This window comes from Mesoplodon bidens, assembly GCF_964165515.1.
Source record: "Mesoplodon bidens genome assembly, chromosome: 1".
Lineage (NCBI taxonomy): Eukaryota > Metazoa > Chordata > Mammalia > Artiodactyla > Ziphiidae > Mesoplodon > Mesoplodon bidens.
This window is the reverse complement of record NC_138176.1, coordinates 171240991-171256546: the sequence shown is the minus strand read 5'-3', so window position 1 is coordinate 171256546 and position 15556 is coordinate 171240991. Positions and strand designations below refer to the sequence as shown.

At 56.0% G+C, this 15556-nt stretch overlaps 1 protein-coding gene across 1 annotated transcript in view; it reads left to right on the top strand.

Annotated features, from left to right (window-relative positions):
* ADAMTS14 (ADAM metallopeptidase with thrombospondin type 1 motif 14) overlaps positions 1 to 15556 on the top strand; it is a gene marked incomplete at its 5' end in the record, with an annotated part of 112800 nt that overhangs the window by 82832 nt on the left and 14412 nt on the right. The window contains 9 exons of the mRNA XM_081256535.1: positions 1040 to 1145; positions 2861 to 3004; positions 3662 to 3794; positions 5221 to 5334; positions 7611 to 7759; positions 9686 to 9861; positions 12135 to 12268; positions 12631 to 12754; positions 13742 to 13822. Of these exons, the coding sequence (XP_081112661.1) occupies positions 1040 to 1145; positions 2861 to 3004; positions 3662 to 3794; positions 5221 to 5334; positions 7611 to 7759; positions 9686 to 9861; positions 12135 to 12268; positions 12631 to 12754; positions 13742 to 13822 (1161 nt within the window). The remainder of the gene's footprint in view (positions 1 to 1039; positions 1146 to 2860; positions 3005 to 3661; positions 3795 to 5220; positions 5335 to 7610; positions 7760 to 9685; positions 9862 to 12134; positions 12269 to 12630; positions 12755 to 13741; positions 13823 to 15556) is intronic.

Genomic DNA, 15556 nt, shown 5'->3' with positions numbered 1-15556 from the left:
TGCCCTGTAAAGCACATCCAGACCTCCAGGACAATCGGGACCCAAGAAGCCTTCTCACCACAGCTTCTTGTTACGCCCCCAAAACCATCTCAAATAAGAGAGGACTTCAGCAATTCCAAAGACAGGGAATAGCTATCTGGTCATGGTTGGCTGAAAGCCCTAGGCAGGGAGCGCTCTCTACCATCCTCACCTCCTCAGATATCTTCCCCAGCCCAGGCTGCCCTCCCAGCTGATTATGGGCCCTGGGGAGGCGGGGAAGCAGCCCCCGTAGATCACGGGCCTCACACACAAAGCTGCTTACTCAGTGCCACGTGCCGGCCCCCTGCACTGCCCGCGGCTCCTGAGGCCTGCGCAGCTGTGTCTGCACCTTGCCCGTGTCCTCCCCTCCCCCTGCCCACCCCCCACCTCGCCAGAGTCTCTCAGCTGTCCTCCAGGCCCAGCTCTAGGCCCCCGTAAGTCATTCCCTGGTCCCGCTCAACCCCTTCGGTCAGAGCCCTTCCCCCCAGCCACCCCACACACCCCTCTGTGCTCCTTGAACTCCGGCCCTGCAGGCCCACACCTAGGCTGACCTCATGACCCCTAGTCTCCCTGCTAAGCCATCTGCCCCTCTGGTGTGTGGGTATGCTGGGGGACTGCGGGCTCGCGCCTGTTTTCCCCGTAGTCTCTAACACGGTGCCACCTGCTACCCCGCATAGACACATTTGGAGCTTGTTTGTTGACTCACCAGCGGACTGACTGGCTGGAGGGATGCAGCTCGGAAGTTGGCTGTATGCAGGCTCGGGGCCAACAGGCACAGAGAGCTGCAGGCCAGGAGGGAGGGCGGGAAGCCTTAGGATGTGGGGGCAGCTTGGCCCAGGAGCTGTACTGCGGGTGCATACACACGGGGGGCACGTTGGAAGGATCCTTCTTCCTCCAGGAACCCTCCGGTGGTGACCAGGTCCGGACGTCCCTGTGGTGGCTGGCTCGGCACAGACCTTGTCAAGTCCTACCTCACCTGCACGTGACTTCTCTCTCTGCCCTCTCTCCCTTTCCCTGGCAGGGTACGCGCCTGTTACTGGCATGTGCCACCCCCTGAGAAGCTGTGCCCTTAACCACGAAGATGGCTTTTCCTCGGCCTTCGTGGTGGCTCACGAGACCGGCCACGTGTAAGTGGCACCAAGGGGCGAGCTGTGCCTTGAGCTCTGCGGAGGTCTGCGGGTGTGGGAGGCTTTGCCCCAGTTGGGACCCCCTTCCCAGTGTCCAGGGAGATGCCAGAGGAGCTGCCCCGACAGGGAGGGGGGCCTGAGGCCCAGACAGCAATTCTGGGCCTGCCTTGGGCCCAGCCCCAAATCCAGGGCCTTGGGAGGCCAGATGTGGCCCTGCCTCTGGCAGGCCAGTAGCAGTGTCGCCTTATAGGCAGTGCTCTCCTCTCTGGGTGGCCTCTATCCCTCCATCTCAGCCACGCCTCAAGGCCCTCCTAGTGCTCCGCGATGGAGCCCTGGCCTGAGTCCATCATAAACAGGGGCACTTAGACCCAGGCCTCGGGCCAAGCAGGTGGTGGGCTTGTGTGATCCTCAGGCCCGGACTTGGTTTAGAGCATGTTCATTCATTCATTCAACCAGTATTTCTTGAGCACCTGCGGTGTGCCAGGCCCTGTTCTAGAAATAGGGCTGCGGTGGAGAATGGGACAGAAAAGCACATAAGAAGCTACGTGCTGGGAGAAAACAAATAATCCACCATCCAGTGTCTGGTGGTGACATATACCTGTCACAGTCACATCTCCTGGCCTTGTCTGTCCACAAGGGCAGAGCTACGGGACCCGCCCCCAGCTTGCCCGCCCCCAGCCCACACACAGAGTAAGGGCTGTTTTCTGCAGCTGGAAGGACATGGGAAGGAGAGCAGTGGGCCAGTCCCGAGGGCGAGCCTGCCATCCGTGGTTGGCCATGCCCCTCTCTGCATCTGCCTGCCCCTACGATTTCATCCCAGCCCTGTCCCTCACTGGGTGGGTAGCACCTCCTCTCTGGGGCCTCTGTGTCCTTATCTGCAACACAGAGGCTGACACCAGGGAAACCTTTGAGGGCCCTTCCTGCCCTGGCAGCCAATGCTTCCACATATCCTGGAGCCAGGAGTTTGTCTTCCTGTATGTGGGGGCCAGGGCGTGTCCACTCTTCACTCACAGAGCCCCTCCCTATGGAGAGACAAGGTCAAGCTTAGAGGCCCATGTGTCTGTCTAGTGGTTAAGGCCAGATGCAGGCGCCTGGGAGTGTTTAAGAATTTAGAACCTTTGGACTTTGGTGTTAAATACTAACTATATAGAGCAAACTTTTACATTTAAACTATCATCACGGCAGGTAGGTACCACACACAAAGCCCTGTGCTGGGTACCGCGGGGTCTAGGAGAAGCTAAAGAGGCTGGCACCCAGGGAGGGCACAGTAAGGGAGGTCGAACTGAACAGAATGAAACTGGTCCTTGCACGTGAGACCTTGGGTCTGGAAGGAAGACAGTGCATGGCGTGTGAGTTGTTAAGGGTGGTACAGGCGTTCCCTGCTGGGGGAGGACAGCCCACAGGGACGGCGGCCAGGAAAGGTGTCCTGGGGCCAGAGTGGGGCTGGAGCTGACCTCGGAAACTGTGAGGACGTGGGTAGGGTTTGAGGAGGGGGCAGGAGGGCAGAATGAGTCCAGCCCCACTGGGGGCCAGGCGGGGTCTCAGCTTCCATCCAGAGGGGTGACCCTCTCCACTGCATGGTGGGGAAACTGAGGCCAAAAGTCACAGTCTGAAGCCCAGTCAGGGCAGGGCCTCAGGCCCGCCTGCTCATCTCCCCAGGGGTGGGCTCCCTGGGCATGACTGAGGGCTCCCCTCTGTCCTCCCCCACCCTCTAGGCTCGGCATGGAGCACGATGGTCAGGGGAACGGCTGCGCGGATGAGACCAGCTTGGGCAGCGTCATGGCGCCCCTGGTGCAGGCTGCCTTCCACCGCTTCCACTGGTCCCACTGCAGCAAGCTGGAACTCAGCCGTTACCTCCCGTAGGTCACCTCCACCCTCTGGGCTCAGATGGGGAGCAAGCGGCCTGCCACTCCGTCTCCCCCAAGTCATCTCCCCTCCTAACACCATCCTACTCCTGACACATGCTCAATTCTGGGTTTGCTGGTCAGCTCCTGGGGCTCCGGGGACGTGGAGGCCCAGGACAAACATTAGACTCAGGCACTCAAGGCCGAGAATGGGCGCAGAGTGGATTTGGGTGGGACGGGTGCCGGCAGAGGTACTGTCTCTAACCTCATGCAGCAGCCGGCCAGCGCCCAGTGTTCGTCCTGCATGGCGGGCAGACTTGTCTTCTTCTCTCAGTGCAGTGAGCCCTCAAATTGTCCACGAGCCAGCCCTTAGTCTGGGCCATGATGTGTCTCTGTAATGCGGGCAAAACAGGCCCCGTAAGAAAGCCACAAGCTGAGTGCCTAACCGCAGTCCTGGGTGCCCTTGCCCTGGAGCTCCCAGACATGGTCGTGGGTGGAAGCGAGGGGAGGGCAGGGCAGCCCGTCCTCCCTGGACTGCACAACTCCTGGCACAGGGCAGCGGGGGCAGATTCCTGCAGGCCTTCCTTGCTTGGTTAACACCCCCTCCTCTGGGAAGGGAGAGCTTGGGAATTCCTGTACCCGCCCTGCTCACCTCCCTGCCTCTACTGGCAGCTCCTATGACTGCCTCCTTGATGATCCCTTTGCACCTGCCTGGCCCCGGCCCCCGGAGCTGCCCGGCATTGACTACTCAATGGACGAGCAATGCCGCTTTGACTTCGGCACTGGATACCACACCTGCTCAGCGGTAAGTTCCCACGGCCTCTGCCAGCTGGATGCCAGGTCAGGTCCTCCTGGGATGCAGGCTGGTCATTCACAGAGCACCTTAGCCCAGGCAGGGTGACCAGGGCCCAGGCCCTGCCACTTTCTGCCATATCCCCGCCCCACGCAGTCCCACAGAGGGGTGGGGGGCCAGCGTGTGTGGTGGCTGGAGAATGCCTGGAAAGATGGGAACAGAGTACAAAAGAGAGAGTGGGCCACCGCTGGGATCCTGGCTGGGCTGGTCACCGGGGGAGTTTATCTGTCAGGTGGCCCATGTGTCAGATCAGGTGCTGGGCTCTGGCCTGGTGGAGAAATACTTGCCACCCTCTGCTCTTTGGGCATTTGGCAGGATGTTTTAGGCAGACTTCCCACACTGGTAAAGCTCTCCTGTGCCCCATATAACCTCTCTCCAGGGGATCAATTGCATGCTTCCCCAACCCTCCCCCACCCCCATCCCGTACTTGAGGAGATAGATACAAGGGAACAGAGCCCTGTCCCTACTCTGCAGGACAGGGCAGGGGAGAGCCTGGAGCCTGGCGATCAGCTAGAGCCACCTAGGAGAGAATTGAACAGCTGCTCACCAGGGCCCAGGTGGAGGCTCAGAGACGCGGACACCCCAGGGCAGGGGGCTCTCTGAGGGGTCAGGCCTTGGTGCCTCGAGTACCTCAAACCACCCCCATCCAGGAACGCAGCCCCCTCCTCAGCTCTGCAGGACCAGAAGGCCCTGTGTGTGGCCACCTTGCCCACTGCCCAGGCCACACTGGAACACCTGGTCTCTGCTTTGGGAGTGGAGAAACAGCTGGGATATGGGATTTCAGTGCCCAGATGCTGTGTTTGTAGGACACTAGTCTGGCCAGCAGGGTATGATAGGAGAGAAAAGGAAATTGGGACTTTCCTGGACAGTCTGAAACAGAAGGGTGCCAACCTCTGGTGTGGCTGAGTGAGATTAGAGGGAGGTGGGAGTCCTGACCTTGTCTGGGTGCTGCAGGGCCTGGGCTAGACTGGCAGCCCTCTCAAAGCCCTCCACATGCACAGAGCTCAGGGGGTATCAGTGGACCCAGCCTCCCCAGAGCCTCAAACCCTGGTCCCTGCTCAGTCACAGAGTGGCCTCTGCAAAGGCAGGGAGGGAGGCCTGGGGAGGGAGACCAGAGGCGTGTGGGCTGTGGCTGGTGCCTTCTCTTCGGTGCCCTGTTGGAGAGAGGAGGGGTCGCTGAGGCCAGTGGCGCTTGGGGTGGGGTCGAGCTTGTGTGCGCACGGGGCTCTGGCTGGATGGGCCCCTCCTGCCCCCCTCGCAGTGTTCTGGCCCCAATGCCCACCACACCCTCCCCTCGCTCTGTCACTGTCCTTTGCCCCCTGGACTCGTCAGAGCTGGGGAGCTAGTCCGGCCCAGTGACCCTGAACTTGCCGCACAGTTCAGGACCTTCGAGGCCTGCAAGCAGCTGTGGTGCAGCCACCCTGACAACCCTTACTTCTGCAAGACCAAGAAGGGGCCCCCGCTGGACGGGACGGAGTGCGCGCCAGGCAAGGTACCTGCAGACGGGGGGCTGCAGCAGGAGTGCCTTCCCGGGGTGCAGGCCCCACGGGAGACCCGCCTTGCCTCTGAGTGTGGATATGAATGTGTGGCGGGGGGCTGGGGGAGGGCTGAGGACAGGAGCTAGCCTCGCGTGCGGGCAGATGGGCAGGGAGTCCTCGTAAGAACTGACACACACGCCCTCTCCTCTCGGGCACCACAGTCCTTGGCTTCTACAGCAGTAGAGTCTGGCCTTGTCTCCCAGCCCATCGGCAGGAATGCTTACTGCCATTTGAGGAGAATGCAGCCCAGGCAGGTTAGGGAACTTGTGGAGGTCAGACAGAGGGTGATTGGCTGAGAAGGGGTGAAGGGAAGATTCCAGGTGTTCTGCCTCCTCCCCCCGCCCACCATGCTGTTTCTTGCCCCTCCCCCCCAAACCTGCCCTTTCATGTACTTCCTGGGGTGTATTTGTACCCTCTTGTATGTGTGGGTGTCAGGAGGACCCTGGATCTGAGAGCCCTGAGCTGAGGTCTGAAACCCACCTCTGCTCTATTGCTGGCCCTGCCCACCCCCCCCATCTCTGTGTGGTGACCTTGGGCCATTCTTTGACCCCTGCTGAGCCCAGACCAAGCATCCTTCCCACTCCTCAGGTTGTTGTGAAGTTGTGAGTCGTGTCAAAGCAAATGAGAGGGCTGGGAAGAGGCACGGTGCTGCCCCCAGCAGCCTGTCCTCTGCCCTTCACCCTCTGCCCTCATCTGTTCTTCCCATTCTCATCTATAAACGGTCTGTCCCTTCACAGATGTGTGGGGCTTCCCATGGCCTTGTACAGGCCCTGTGGGCTCCTAACCTGGAGGGCTATTATCCTGGAGACTCGGGTCTGCCTGCTCCAGGTGTGTTCGAGTTTCCAGGCCCTCTCCTGTCACAATTTCACATAAGAGTTAATCAATGGCTCTCAGTTTTGTCTGCATATTAGAACCATCTGGGGAGCTTTAAAATCCCCCACACCCCAGAACAGGGGGTGACTGCAAATGGGTACAAGATATCTCTTAACGATGGTGGAAATGTTCCAAAATTGGATTGTGGTGATGGTTGCCAAATGCTGTAACTTTGTGAAAAGTCATTGAATTGTACCCTTGAAATGAGTGAAGTTTATGGCCTGTAAATTTCAGCTGACCCTTGAATAACACAGGTTAGGACTGCATGGGTCTGCTTATATGTGGGGGTTTTTTTTCAACAGTAAATACCACAATACTACCAGTCTGTGGTTGGTTGAATCTGTGGATGCAGACCATGGATATGGAGCACCAACTATAAGTTATATGTAGATTTTCAACTGCAGAGGGCAGGCACCCCTAACCCCTGAGTTGTTCAATAGTCAACTGTATAGTGCTTCTTTTAAAAATTACCACTTCTTTTAAAAATCCCTACCTCTAGAGAGTCTGACTCAGTCTGGGATGAAGCTGAGGCATCCAGAGTACTTAAATGTTCCCCAAGTGACTCCAAGGCTGAGAACTACTGAGTATCTCTTGAAAAAGACCCAGAGAGCTTTGCTGTATTTCTTAACTATGGCCCTACAGGAAAAGGGAAGGGGGTTGACTTTGGTTGAGCCCTCCTTTGTGCCCGGCCTTGTGCTGAGGGCTTTGTAAGTGTTGCTGCCTTCAGTTCTTGGAACAGTCCCATTTAACAGGCAAGTACACTGAGGCTCAGCAAGGTGAAGCTATGCCAAAACCACACATAGCTAGTAGTGGCCGAGCTGGGATTCAAACCCAGGCCTCTGCATGGATGGACCTCCCGGGTGGCTGGCTTCCCTCCCATGAACATACCTGCCTGGGGCCCCTGGATGGTGATTTCAAGGCACAGAGCCAAGATCAACTCTAGATTGTGTGGGAAGATTGTGTCTTCTCTCCCTTATCAGCCCTTTGTTTCTCTGCGGGTGGTAAACCAAATAACTGCACAGTTATTGTCATCATTAATAACACCATCTGCCGTTTTGGGAGGGCTGTGTGTGCCAGGTGTTATTGAATGCTCACAGCAGCCCTGTGGGCAGGTGCTGTTATCCCCAGGGTACAGTTGAGGAATAGGATCAGAAAGGGGGGCCCTTTGTTGAAGGTCCCTCAGCGCATGGTAGGGGTGGGATTCTGTGTGACCCTGAGGCTCGTGCTCTTAACGTTCCTTTTTCTGGGCTCGCCCGTGGTGCCTGCCAGCTGTGCCGTGTGCCCGGTTGGGCACTTTCTATGACAGGCTAGGCAGCGGTGGCCCTAGGGTGACCTCACACCCTCTGCTCCATCCCAGTGGTGCTTCAAAGGTCACTGCATCTGGAAGTCGCCGGAGCAGACTTATGGCCAGGATGGAGGCTGGAGCTCCTGGACTAAGTTCGGGTCATGTTCACGGTCGTGTGGGGGCGGGGTTCGATCCCGTAGCCGGAGCTGTGACAATCCCCCGTGAGTGCACTTGGCTGAGGTGGGCAGGGCAGGGGCCTGAGGGGGTTGGAGAGGGAGTCGCTGGGGGGCAGGGCACAAGAAAGAAGGTCCCCTGCAGGTGGCTGTGTACTATTCCAATGGATGCCGGCCCAGAATTGTTGGGGGGCGCCAGATCACTTCCACCTGGGTCTGACATCTCCTTTTGTGTCTGACTGACATCTGAGAATGGGTCCGAACCAATGATTCTGAGATTCTCGTCGGCGGAGAATCTGGGTGGGCCCAAGCCTTGGCCAGTTTAACAAGCCCTCCTGTGACCCTCATCCTCCAGCTATATTTTGAGAAAACACTGATCTAAATGTTCACTAGCCATGTCTTGGGAGGATACATTCCCCAAGTCTGTTTCCTACGACCTGAAGCAAAACTTCCTTCAATTTTTCTTAACTTATCTCTTTCTAACATCAAGTCCCCCCCCCTCACCACCCCCTACCCATATGTCCGCATTCTGGGGGAATAATCTCTTTCTCCCATTTATCCCTTCTATGGGGACCCCCCTCCCATGGTTTTGGAACCTCTGAGCACCAGCTTTCTATGGCCTCCGTCTCCCAAGCTGAAGCAGCCTGCTTAGCACAGCTTCATGAGAGATGGGGGCTGGCTGGGCTGGCCGTGTGGGTCGGCTGTCTCCACGTTCAGGGATTCTGTGCCTCTGTGGGGCAGGGCCGGTCCCACGCCTCACAGTGCTGAGCCATGCGATGGAGACCTCAGCATGGCAGGGTCCTAGGATCACAGAGGCTCGGTGGTGGTCACCCTCCCTCCAGCATCCTCAGGAGCATCCTTCATACTCTGCTGTGTACAGGGATGGGACGCTCCGTACCCCCTGGAGCAGCCTGTTCCTGTGTACTGACCCTTTACAAATATGAGCCAAAATGAACAGCCTTGTAACTTCAACCTGGTGGGGGTATGAAAGCCAGGTTAAAGAAAGGCATGGTGATGCCCACTCTGGATAGACCACCTCTCAGTCATGACAGATAGTTAACCCCATTTATTGAAAAATAATAACTATTTTTATTTTATGAGGCTTAAATGAAGTATAATCTATGCACTCTCGGCACCATGCCCAGCACAGATTAATAAAGGGCAGCTGCTGTTATAATTACTCCAGTGTATGGAGCACTTTATCTGTGCCAGGTGGGGTGTTAAGCACTTCCATGCATAAACCCATGTAATCCTCCCGGCATCTCTGAGCAGAGTCCCAGTAACCTTGTTCACTTGGGTACTTTGTATCCATAATCTTACCGGATCCTTTTAATTTAATGGAGAAGAGAGTACAGATTTAAATACCTTTTTAAAATCTATTCTTCACAGACACACCAGGAGGTAGGTAAAATAAGAGGTGTTATGGTCCTTCCTTTAAAGCAGAAGTTAAGGCACAGCAAGACTTGGGGTTAGATTTAGCCAGGTCTTCTTACTCCAAATCCAAGTCTCTTTTACCACTCCTTAGTTTATTATGATATGAAATGGAAGTGGATGCAAATAGGAGCAGTTGAGTCATTTATTGAGGGCCTGCCGTATGTCAGGAGCTGTGTAACGGTTGAAAGAATATACGAAGATGAATCAGATTGATTTCTCTTCTAGCCCAGTTGGAGGGGGTTAGTCATTCCCTCCTGTCTTCCTCCCTCTCCCTCCCCCCATCTTTTGCCCCCTTTCTTTTGTTCATTCTCTCCTCTCCCCCATCACACACACACACACAATAGGTGGCATATGCCTGAAGGGACCAAAAGGCTCTGAGCTCAGCAGTCCTCACAGTGGGGGTTCCTCTCTAGTTTGTAAGTTAGTGGAGCCCCTTTTTATGCTACTCTAAAAGGCTGGGCTACCCCAGGTCACCATGTGGGAAGCCTGCCCCCACCCCCAGCCTTTCCAGCCAGCACGGTCTCTCTGCGCTCGCCCCAGCCCAGCCTATGGAGGCCGCCTGTGCTCGGGGCCCACGTTCCAGTACCAGGTCTGCAACGGCGAGGAGTGTCCGGGGCCCTACGAGGACTTCCGGGCCCAGCAGTGCGCCAAGCGCAACTCCTATTACGTCCACCAGAACGCCAAGCACAGCTGGATCCCCTATGAGCCGGACGACGGTGAGTGGAGCCCTGCTCCCCACGCCCACCCCGTGGCCTTGGGCATCTGCTGGGTCCATGTCTTCCCAGCCAGGGCTTCCCATGCCTGGCCCACCAGTGAAGGTGGAGGGACAGTGGTGGCACCAAAAGGGATATTGCAGTCAGCAAGTTTGCCATACGCCTTTGTGCAGGCCTTTGCACTGTGTGCGTTGGGGGAGCCACAATCCTCATCACAACCATCCTTGATTTGTATGCTTATGCTGACTGTTTTCTGTCAGATGCAAGGACAATGTCTTGAGCAAGGGTTACTTGGCTCAGAGGTACCGGCTGGCAGCAGTGCTGGCTGTCGGGGTTGGTGCCTTTTGGACATGTCCTTACCTGTGCGGAAGGCCCGGTACAGGTGTGGGTGCCCCTTGCTTTGCATAACCGGGATCCTGAGAAGCTTTGTCCTATTACATACCATGTTTTTAGGTTTTACTGATTGTGCTGCTGTTTCAGTAGTTAATGAAAATGATTTGAAAATCAGGCTGATGGGAGTCTGTGGAATCCTCCTACTGACCCCCTACAGGCTACCCTGGACACAGGTCTCAGGACTCGAGCGGAAGGTCTGAATTCTGGGGCCAAGCCAGTGCCTATCTGTTTTGGAGCATTTCTAGTGATGGCTCTCTCAGCGGCAGAGAGAACCCAGTGAAGGGCTGGATTCATGCCTTCAGGCTGGAAGGGCCTTTAACAGTCCTCTCAGTCTACTTTCCCCTGCTGGCCTCTCCATGGTCCTTCCATAGCCTGATGCTTACCCCCTACCATGTAGCCCTCGGCATCAACACGGCGCACAACATCAGAATGGCCTTTCCTGAGCCCAGGGCCACCTCTTCGTAGCCCGGGTTCCAGAGTATCAATTGCAAGACCCTCCATCTTCAGCTCACATTTAGAATGACTGTCTTCAAGTTGGAAGGGACCTTGGAGGCCTGTGTATTGCCCGCCAGTGCACAGACCCCTCCAGAACATGCTTGTAGGGAGTGTCTTCTCCCTGCTTAGACTCCTCCTAGCCTGGGGAGCTCACCACTCCCATGCCACTGTCGGCTGGCTTCCAGGGCTGCCCAGAAACCCACCTGCCTGGGGTGTACTGGTCAGGGTCCTGCCTGTCTTCGGGAGGGATGCAGCGCCCCACCCCTTAGCCCCTGGCCCAGGTCCCACCAGGAATATGACTCCCCCTCTGCATGAAATCCAAAGTAGTATTGGATGTTGTGGCTCTGGACTTGAGTCCTGAGTGCTGGGACTTGAGTCCTGAGTCACCAGGTATCCTGGGAGCCCAGGGATGAGGAGCAGGGAGCCAGATGGTTCCTTACAAATTTTGCTTTGGAAGCCTTGCACATCCATCCGGACCCACACAAGCTGCTGCAACACGGGGTGGAGAAGGGCTGCAAGGCCAATGGGGCAGCTGGACTTTGGGTTTTCCCAGGACTTTTAGACAAATTCCAGGAAGTTAGCTAAGCCCCAACCTCCCTTTTTCTAAGAAACACAGCAAGTGTTTATATGTTCTCCGGGACCTACTTTTGTAGGACGTTAATAGCCTTGATTTGATTGTTAGAACTAGAAAGGATCTCCTTCCTTCCCTCACTGCTGCTCCATTTTGTAAACCCAAACACAGACCACTGTTCTGCCTTACTTTCATGCAGCCTTCTAATGTTCACAAGCATGGTAAGATTCACCATCATATGTGTGACTGGGGATGCGTATGTAGAGGTCAGAGCAGGACTCAAGCCAGACTGCCTGGGTTAGAATCCTGGCAATGCCACTTACTGGGTGGCTGTATGGCCTTGAGCAAATTCCTTAACCTCTCTGGTCCTTGGTTTCCTCCTCTGTAATGCTACTTCCTTGGGGTTATTGAGAGGCTTAACTTAGTTAATTCACGAAAAGCATTTAAAGTTGTACAGTAAGAATGTATAAAGGTTTTAGAAGTCTGGCACATAGTAAGCTTTCATTAAGTGTCGGCTTATTCTTATTATTATTATTGTTTTATCACTTGATGTTTCTTAACAACGTGATGTGGCATTTTAGTGATCAGGTGTAATAAATAAGGAACTGAGGCTCAGAGAGGTCAGATGATTTGCCCAAGGTTACATGGCTCAGAAGTGACACAGCAAGGATTTTAAGCCCAGCTCCACACCTAGTTCTCCCCCCATTGCCCAGAGCTGGCCCCTGGAGCTTCCTGTTCGGGCCATGTGTTAATGTCGGTCTAGGCCAACCCACCTTCTCCGAGCCCAGTTGGGTCAGTGTGGTCCCTTTCCCCACAGACGCCCAGAAGTGTGAGCTGATCTGCCAGTCAGAGGACACAGGGGATGTGGTCTTCATGAACCAGGTGGTCCACGACGGGACTCGCTGCAGCTACCGGGACCCGTACAGCATCTGTGCCCGCGGCGAGTGCGTGGTAGGTGCCCCCCTCCTGGCCGCCCACCCTCTGCCTGCCCCGGGAGACTGGAGGGCTGCACTACCGCCTTCTGCTCCCTGGGAAGACAGGCATCGCCTCCCCTTCCTCACCCATGACACCCCTTGGTCCTCAACATGCCCCTGGGATGCTGGAAAGGGGTTGCTGCCAGCCCCATTCAAGGGGAGAGGCGTGGCCAGGTTTAAGACCTTGCCCATGTCACATGGCGAGTCCAAGAATGCCTCTCGGTCCAGGGTCCTCTCCTGTCAGTGCCTGGGGACTGAGGAGGGGGCCAGGGGCTGCCGACCTGGGGGTGGTGGTGGGGCATGGAAGCCTCTTCCCTCTGACCCCATCTCTGGCTTCAGCCCGTCGGCTGTGACAAGGAGGTGGGGTCCATGAAGGCAGATGACAAGTGTGGGGTCTGTGGCGGCGACAACTCCCACTGCAGGACTGTGAAGGGGACTCTGGGCAAGGCCTCCAAGCAGGCAGGTGAGCAGATTAGGGCTGGGGGACGACCAGGAGGGCCTGGGGTTCTGGCCCAGCTAGCGTCACTAGAGTCCGAACCATCCCTTAGGTGGGCCCTCCCTCCTTGAGCCGGGCCACCGTTCGGGGGTGCGGGGAGGGGGGGTCCTGGAGCCTGTCTCAGACCACAGCTGCCCCCGGCTGTGGTCTCTCATCTTGCAGGCGTGCTGCGCCTGCGCTTGGGCTCAGGAGCTCAGAAGCATTTCCTGCTTGGCACTGTGTTGTCCTAGGAACTCAGCCATCTCTTTGGCCTGGGGCTGTTGGTGGGAGTGAGGGTCCAGACAGATCTGTAGATGAGGCCCAGGCTGGACTGGTAATTTCCTTTTTGCTCTCCTCTCTCACTTTTTTTTTTTTTTTCTTTAAACTGAAGCGCTTCCTGCTTTGAACTCCTGGTGCCTTAGAGTTCCTTGACTTCCCTCCCCACCTCCAATCTGGCCACACTTGCTGTTGAAAAGGGCCAGATATTAGTCCTTTACACTTTAGTATGAACTAGATTCATTTCCCCTTGGGGAGTGTTTCAGCTTTGCCATGCCTCTCCTTGTTGGGGGAAAGTTGATTGCTCTGAGAAAGGTTAGTTTTCAGGCCTCGGATTGGGAGGATCACGGGGGCCCCCCATGCTGGATCTTCATGGCCTATTTCATCGAAATCCCTACAGTGGCTTAAAGTGTGAGAAGAAAGAGGGGAGGGAAAGTCAGGAGAGAAAAGGAGGGTCAAGAAAGTGGCAAATAATAGGAACTAACACACACACAGAGCCCAGTAGTATTTATAGAGCATCTTAAGCTGTATGAACTGTGATCCTCTCAGCACCTTATGGAGAAGGGCCCATTCCTATTTTACAGACAAGGAAACTGAGGTTCCTGGGTATCTGTGAGGAGAGGGGGTGATGGGGGATGCTGGCAGTGGGGCTACCAGCTCAGGATGCTCATGGTTTTTCTGGATCCTCCTCTGTGGCAGGAGCTCTCAAGCTGGTGCAGATCCCAGCAGGTGCCAGGCACATCCAGGTTGAGGAGCTGGAGAAGATCCCCCACCACATTGGTGAGTGCCAGGGTGCCAGGAGATGGGCAGCCAGGCCCCGGGACCTGCCCTCGGGTGTTGGGGGAGCTGGGAGGACAGAGGAGAGGATTCTAATGCAGAGGGCATTTCATGAGTTCGAATAATGGGAGAGAACCCTTTTTTTTTTTTTTTTTTTTTTTTGTGGTAGGCGGGCCTCTCACTGCTGTGGCCTCTCCCGTTGCGGAGCACAGGCTCCGGACGCACAGGCCCAGAGGCCGTGGCTCATGGGCCCAGCCGCTCCGTGGCATGTGGGATCTTCCTGGACCGGGGCATGAACCTGTGTCCCCTGCATCGGCAGGCGGACTCTCAACCACTGCGCCACCAGGGAAGCCCAAGAGAACACTTTTTTATTGATTGATTGATTTTTATTCATGTTGAAATGGGAACCTGCTCCATGGTTCAAATATCAGAAGGTATGAAAGGAGATCCAGTGAAGATTCCACCCCCCAGCCCACAGCCCCCATGGGCAGATTTCTTTCAGGGGTGATGAAAATGTTCTGGAATTAGACAGTGGTGATGATTGCACAGTCACTGAATTGCATACTTTGAAAGGCAGAATGGTTTGGTTTGTGAAGTATATCTCAATTTAAAACACGTAAGCATGGTTTGGAGGAGGCTCCTGGCGAGCAGGTGGGCAGAAGGCTGCTGCCCGCACGTTGGGCTGTGGCTGGGTCCCCCCACACTCGTCTGTGCTCAGGCTCCTTACTGAGGGCATGTGGGCTGTGATGTCACTGGGCCTCAGCCTGTCACAGAGGCTGCTCTTACCCACTATGCCCACCAAGTCACCCTGCTTATCACCAGCTCATCATAAACACGAACCCCAAACCTAACATCTCTGGGCAAGCTTGTATATTACAAAAGTGCTGACTTTTCGTATTTTTAGGTTATTATTAAAATAATACAAAACATTTTTAAAGTCTCCTGGAGAACTTGCACTCCTTGGAGAATACATCTGCATTAGCACAGCTGTAAAAATTCCTAACCTGCTCTGGAGGGCACCTGAGTGTAGTCCAAGCAGGCATAAGGCACAAGGGGAAACTGACGCACAGAGTGGCTTGTGGGCCCTCTGTGTGCCCTCACTCACTTGTGGGGTGAGCCAGTCTGGGCCTGGGTCTCCCATCTTCTACCCTGTGCCCCTGCCAGCTGCTCCTCTGCACGGGGGGTGTGAGACGGGAGGGCTTTGGCTTGGCCACCTCCCTGCCCACTTGCCTGTCTGGCTGTGGAGAATTACGCCTGCACAGGGGCAAGGAGAGAAGGTCATTTACCCCTGGAAGAGGATGGTTGCTTACAGACACTCCTCCTACTGCACCCCTACAGATGATTCCATAATGTCAGCAGCCCCTTGGGCCCCTGGCTAGCCCCTTCCACCCACGTTCCCCCAACCCCGCTCAGATGTCCAGCCCTTCCAAGGAGCTAGATGGGCTTGTAGGCAGCAGATGGGCTTCCCTGGAGGTCGGGGCAGAGGCTCCTAGCACCTGTGGCAGGCTCTGGGCGGGCACACTTGCTGTGTGTTTATGGGGTGAGGGTTAGGGAGCCTGCGGGGGAGGGAAGCAGAACTGAGACCTGTCGTCAGCATAAGTTGTGTGATTATACATGTGTGAGATCCGCAGCGGCCCTGGTGTAAATGTGCAGAATGTGTATGTGGGAGTGAGTGTGTGTGTGCCCGTGTGTGTGCACACGTGCGCTAACAGGGTATGTACTCTCTGGAGAAGCCCA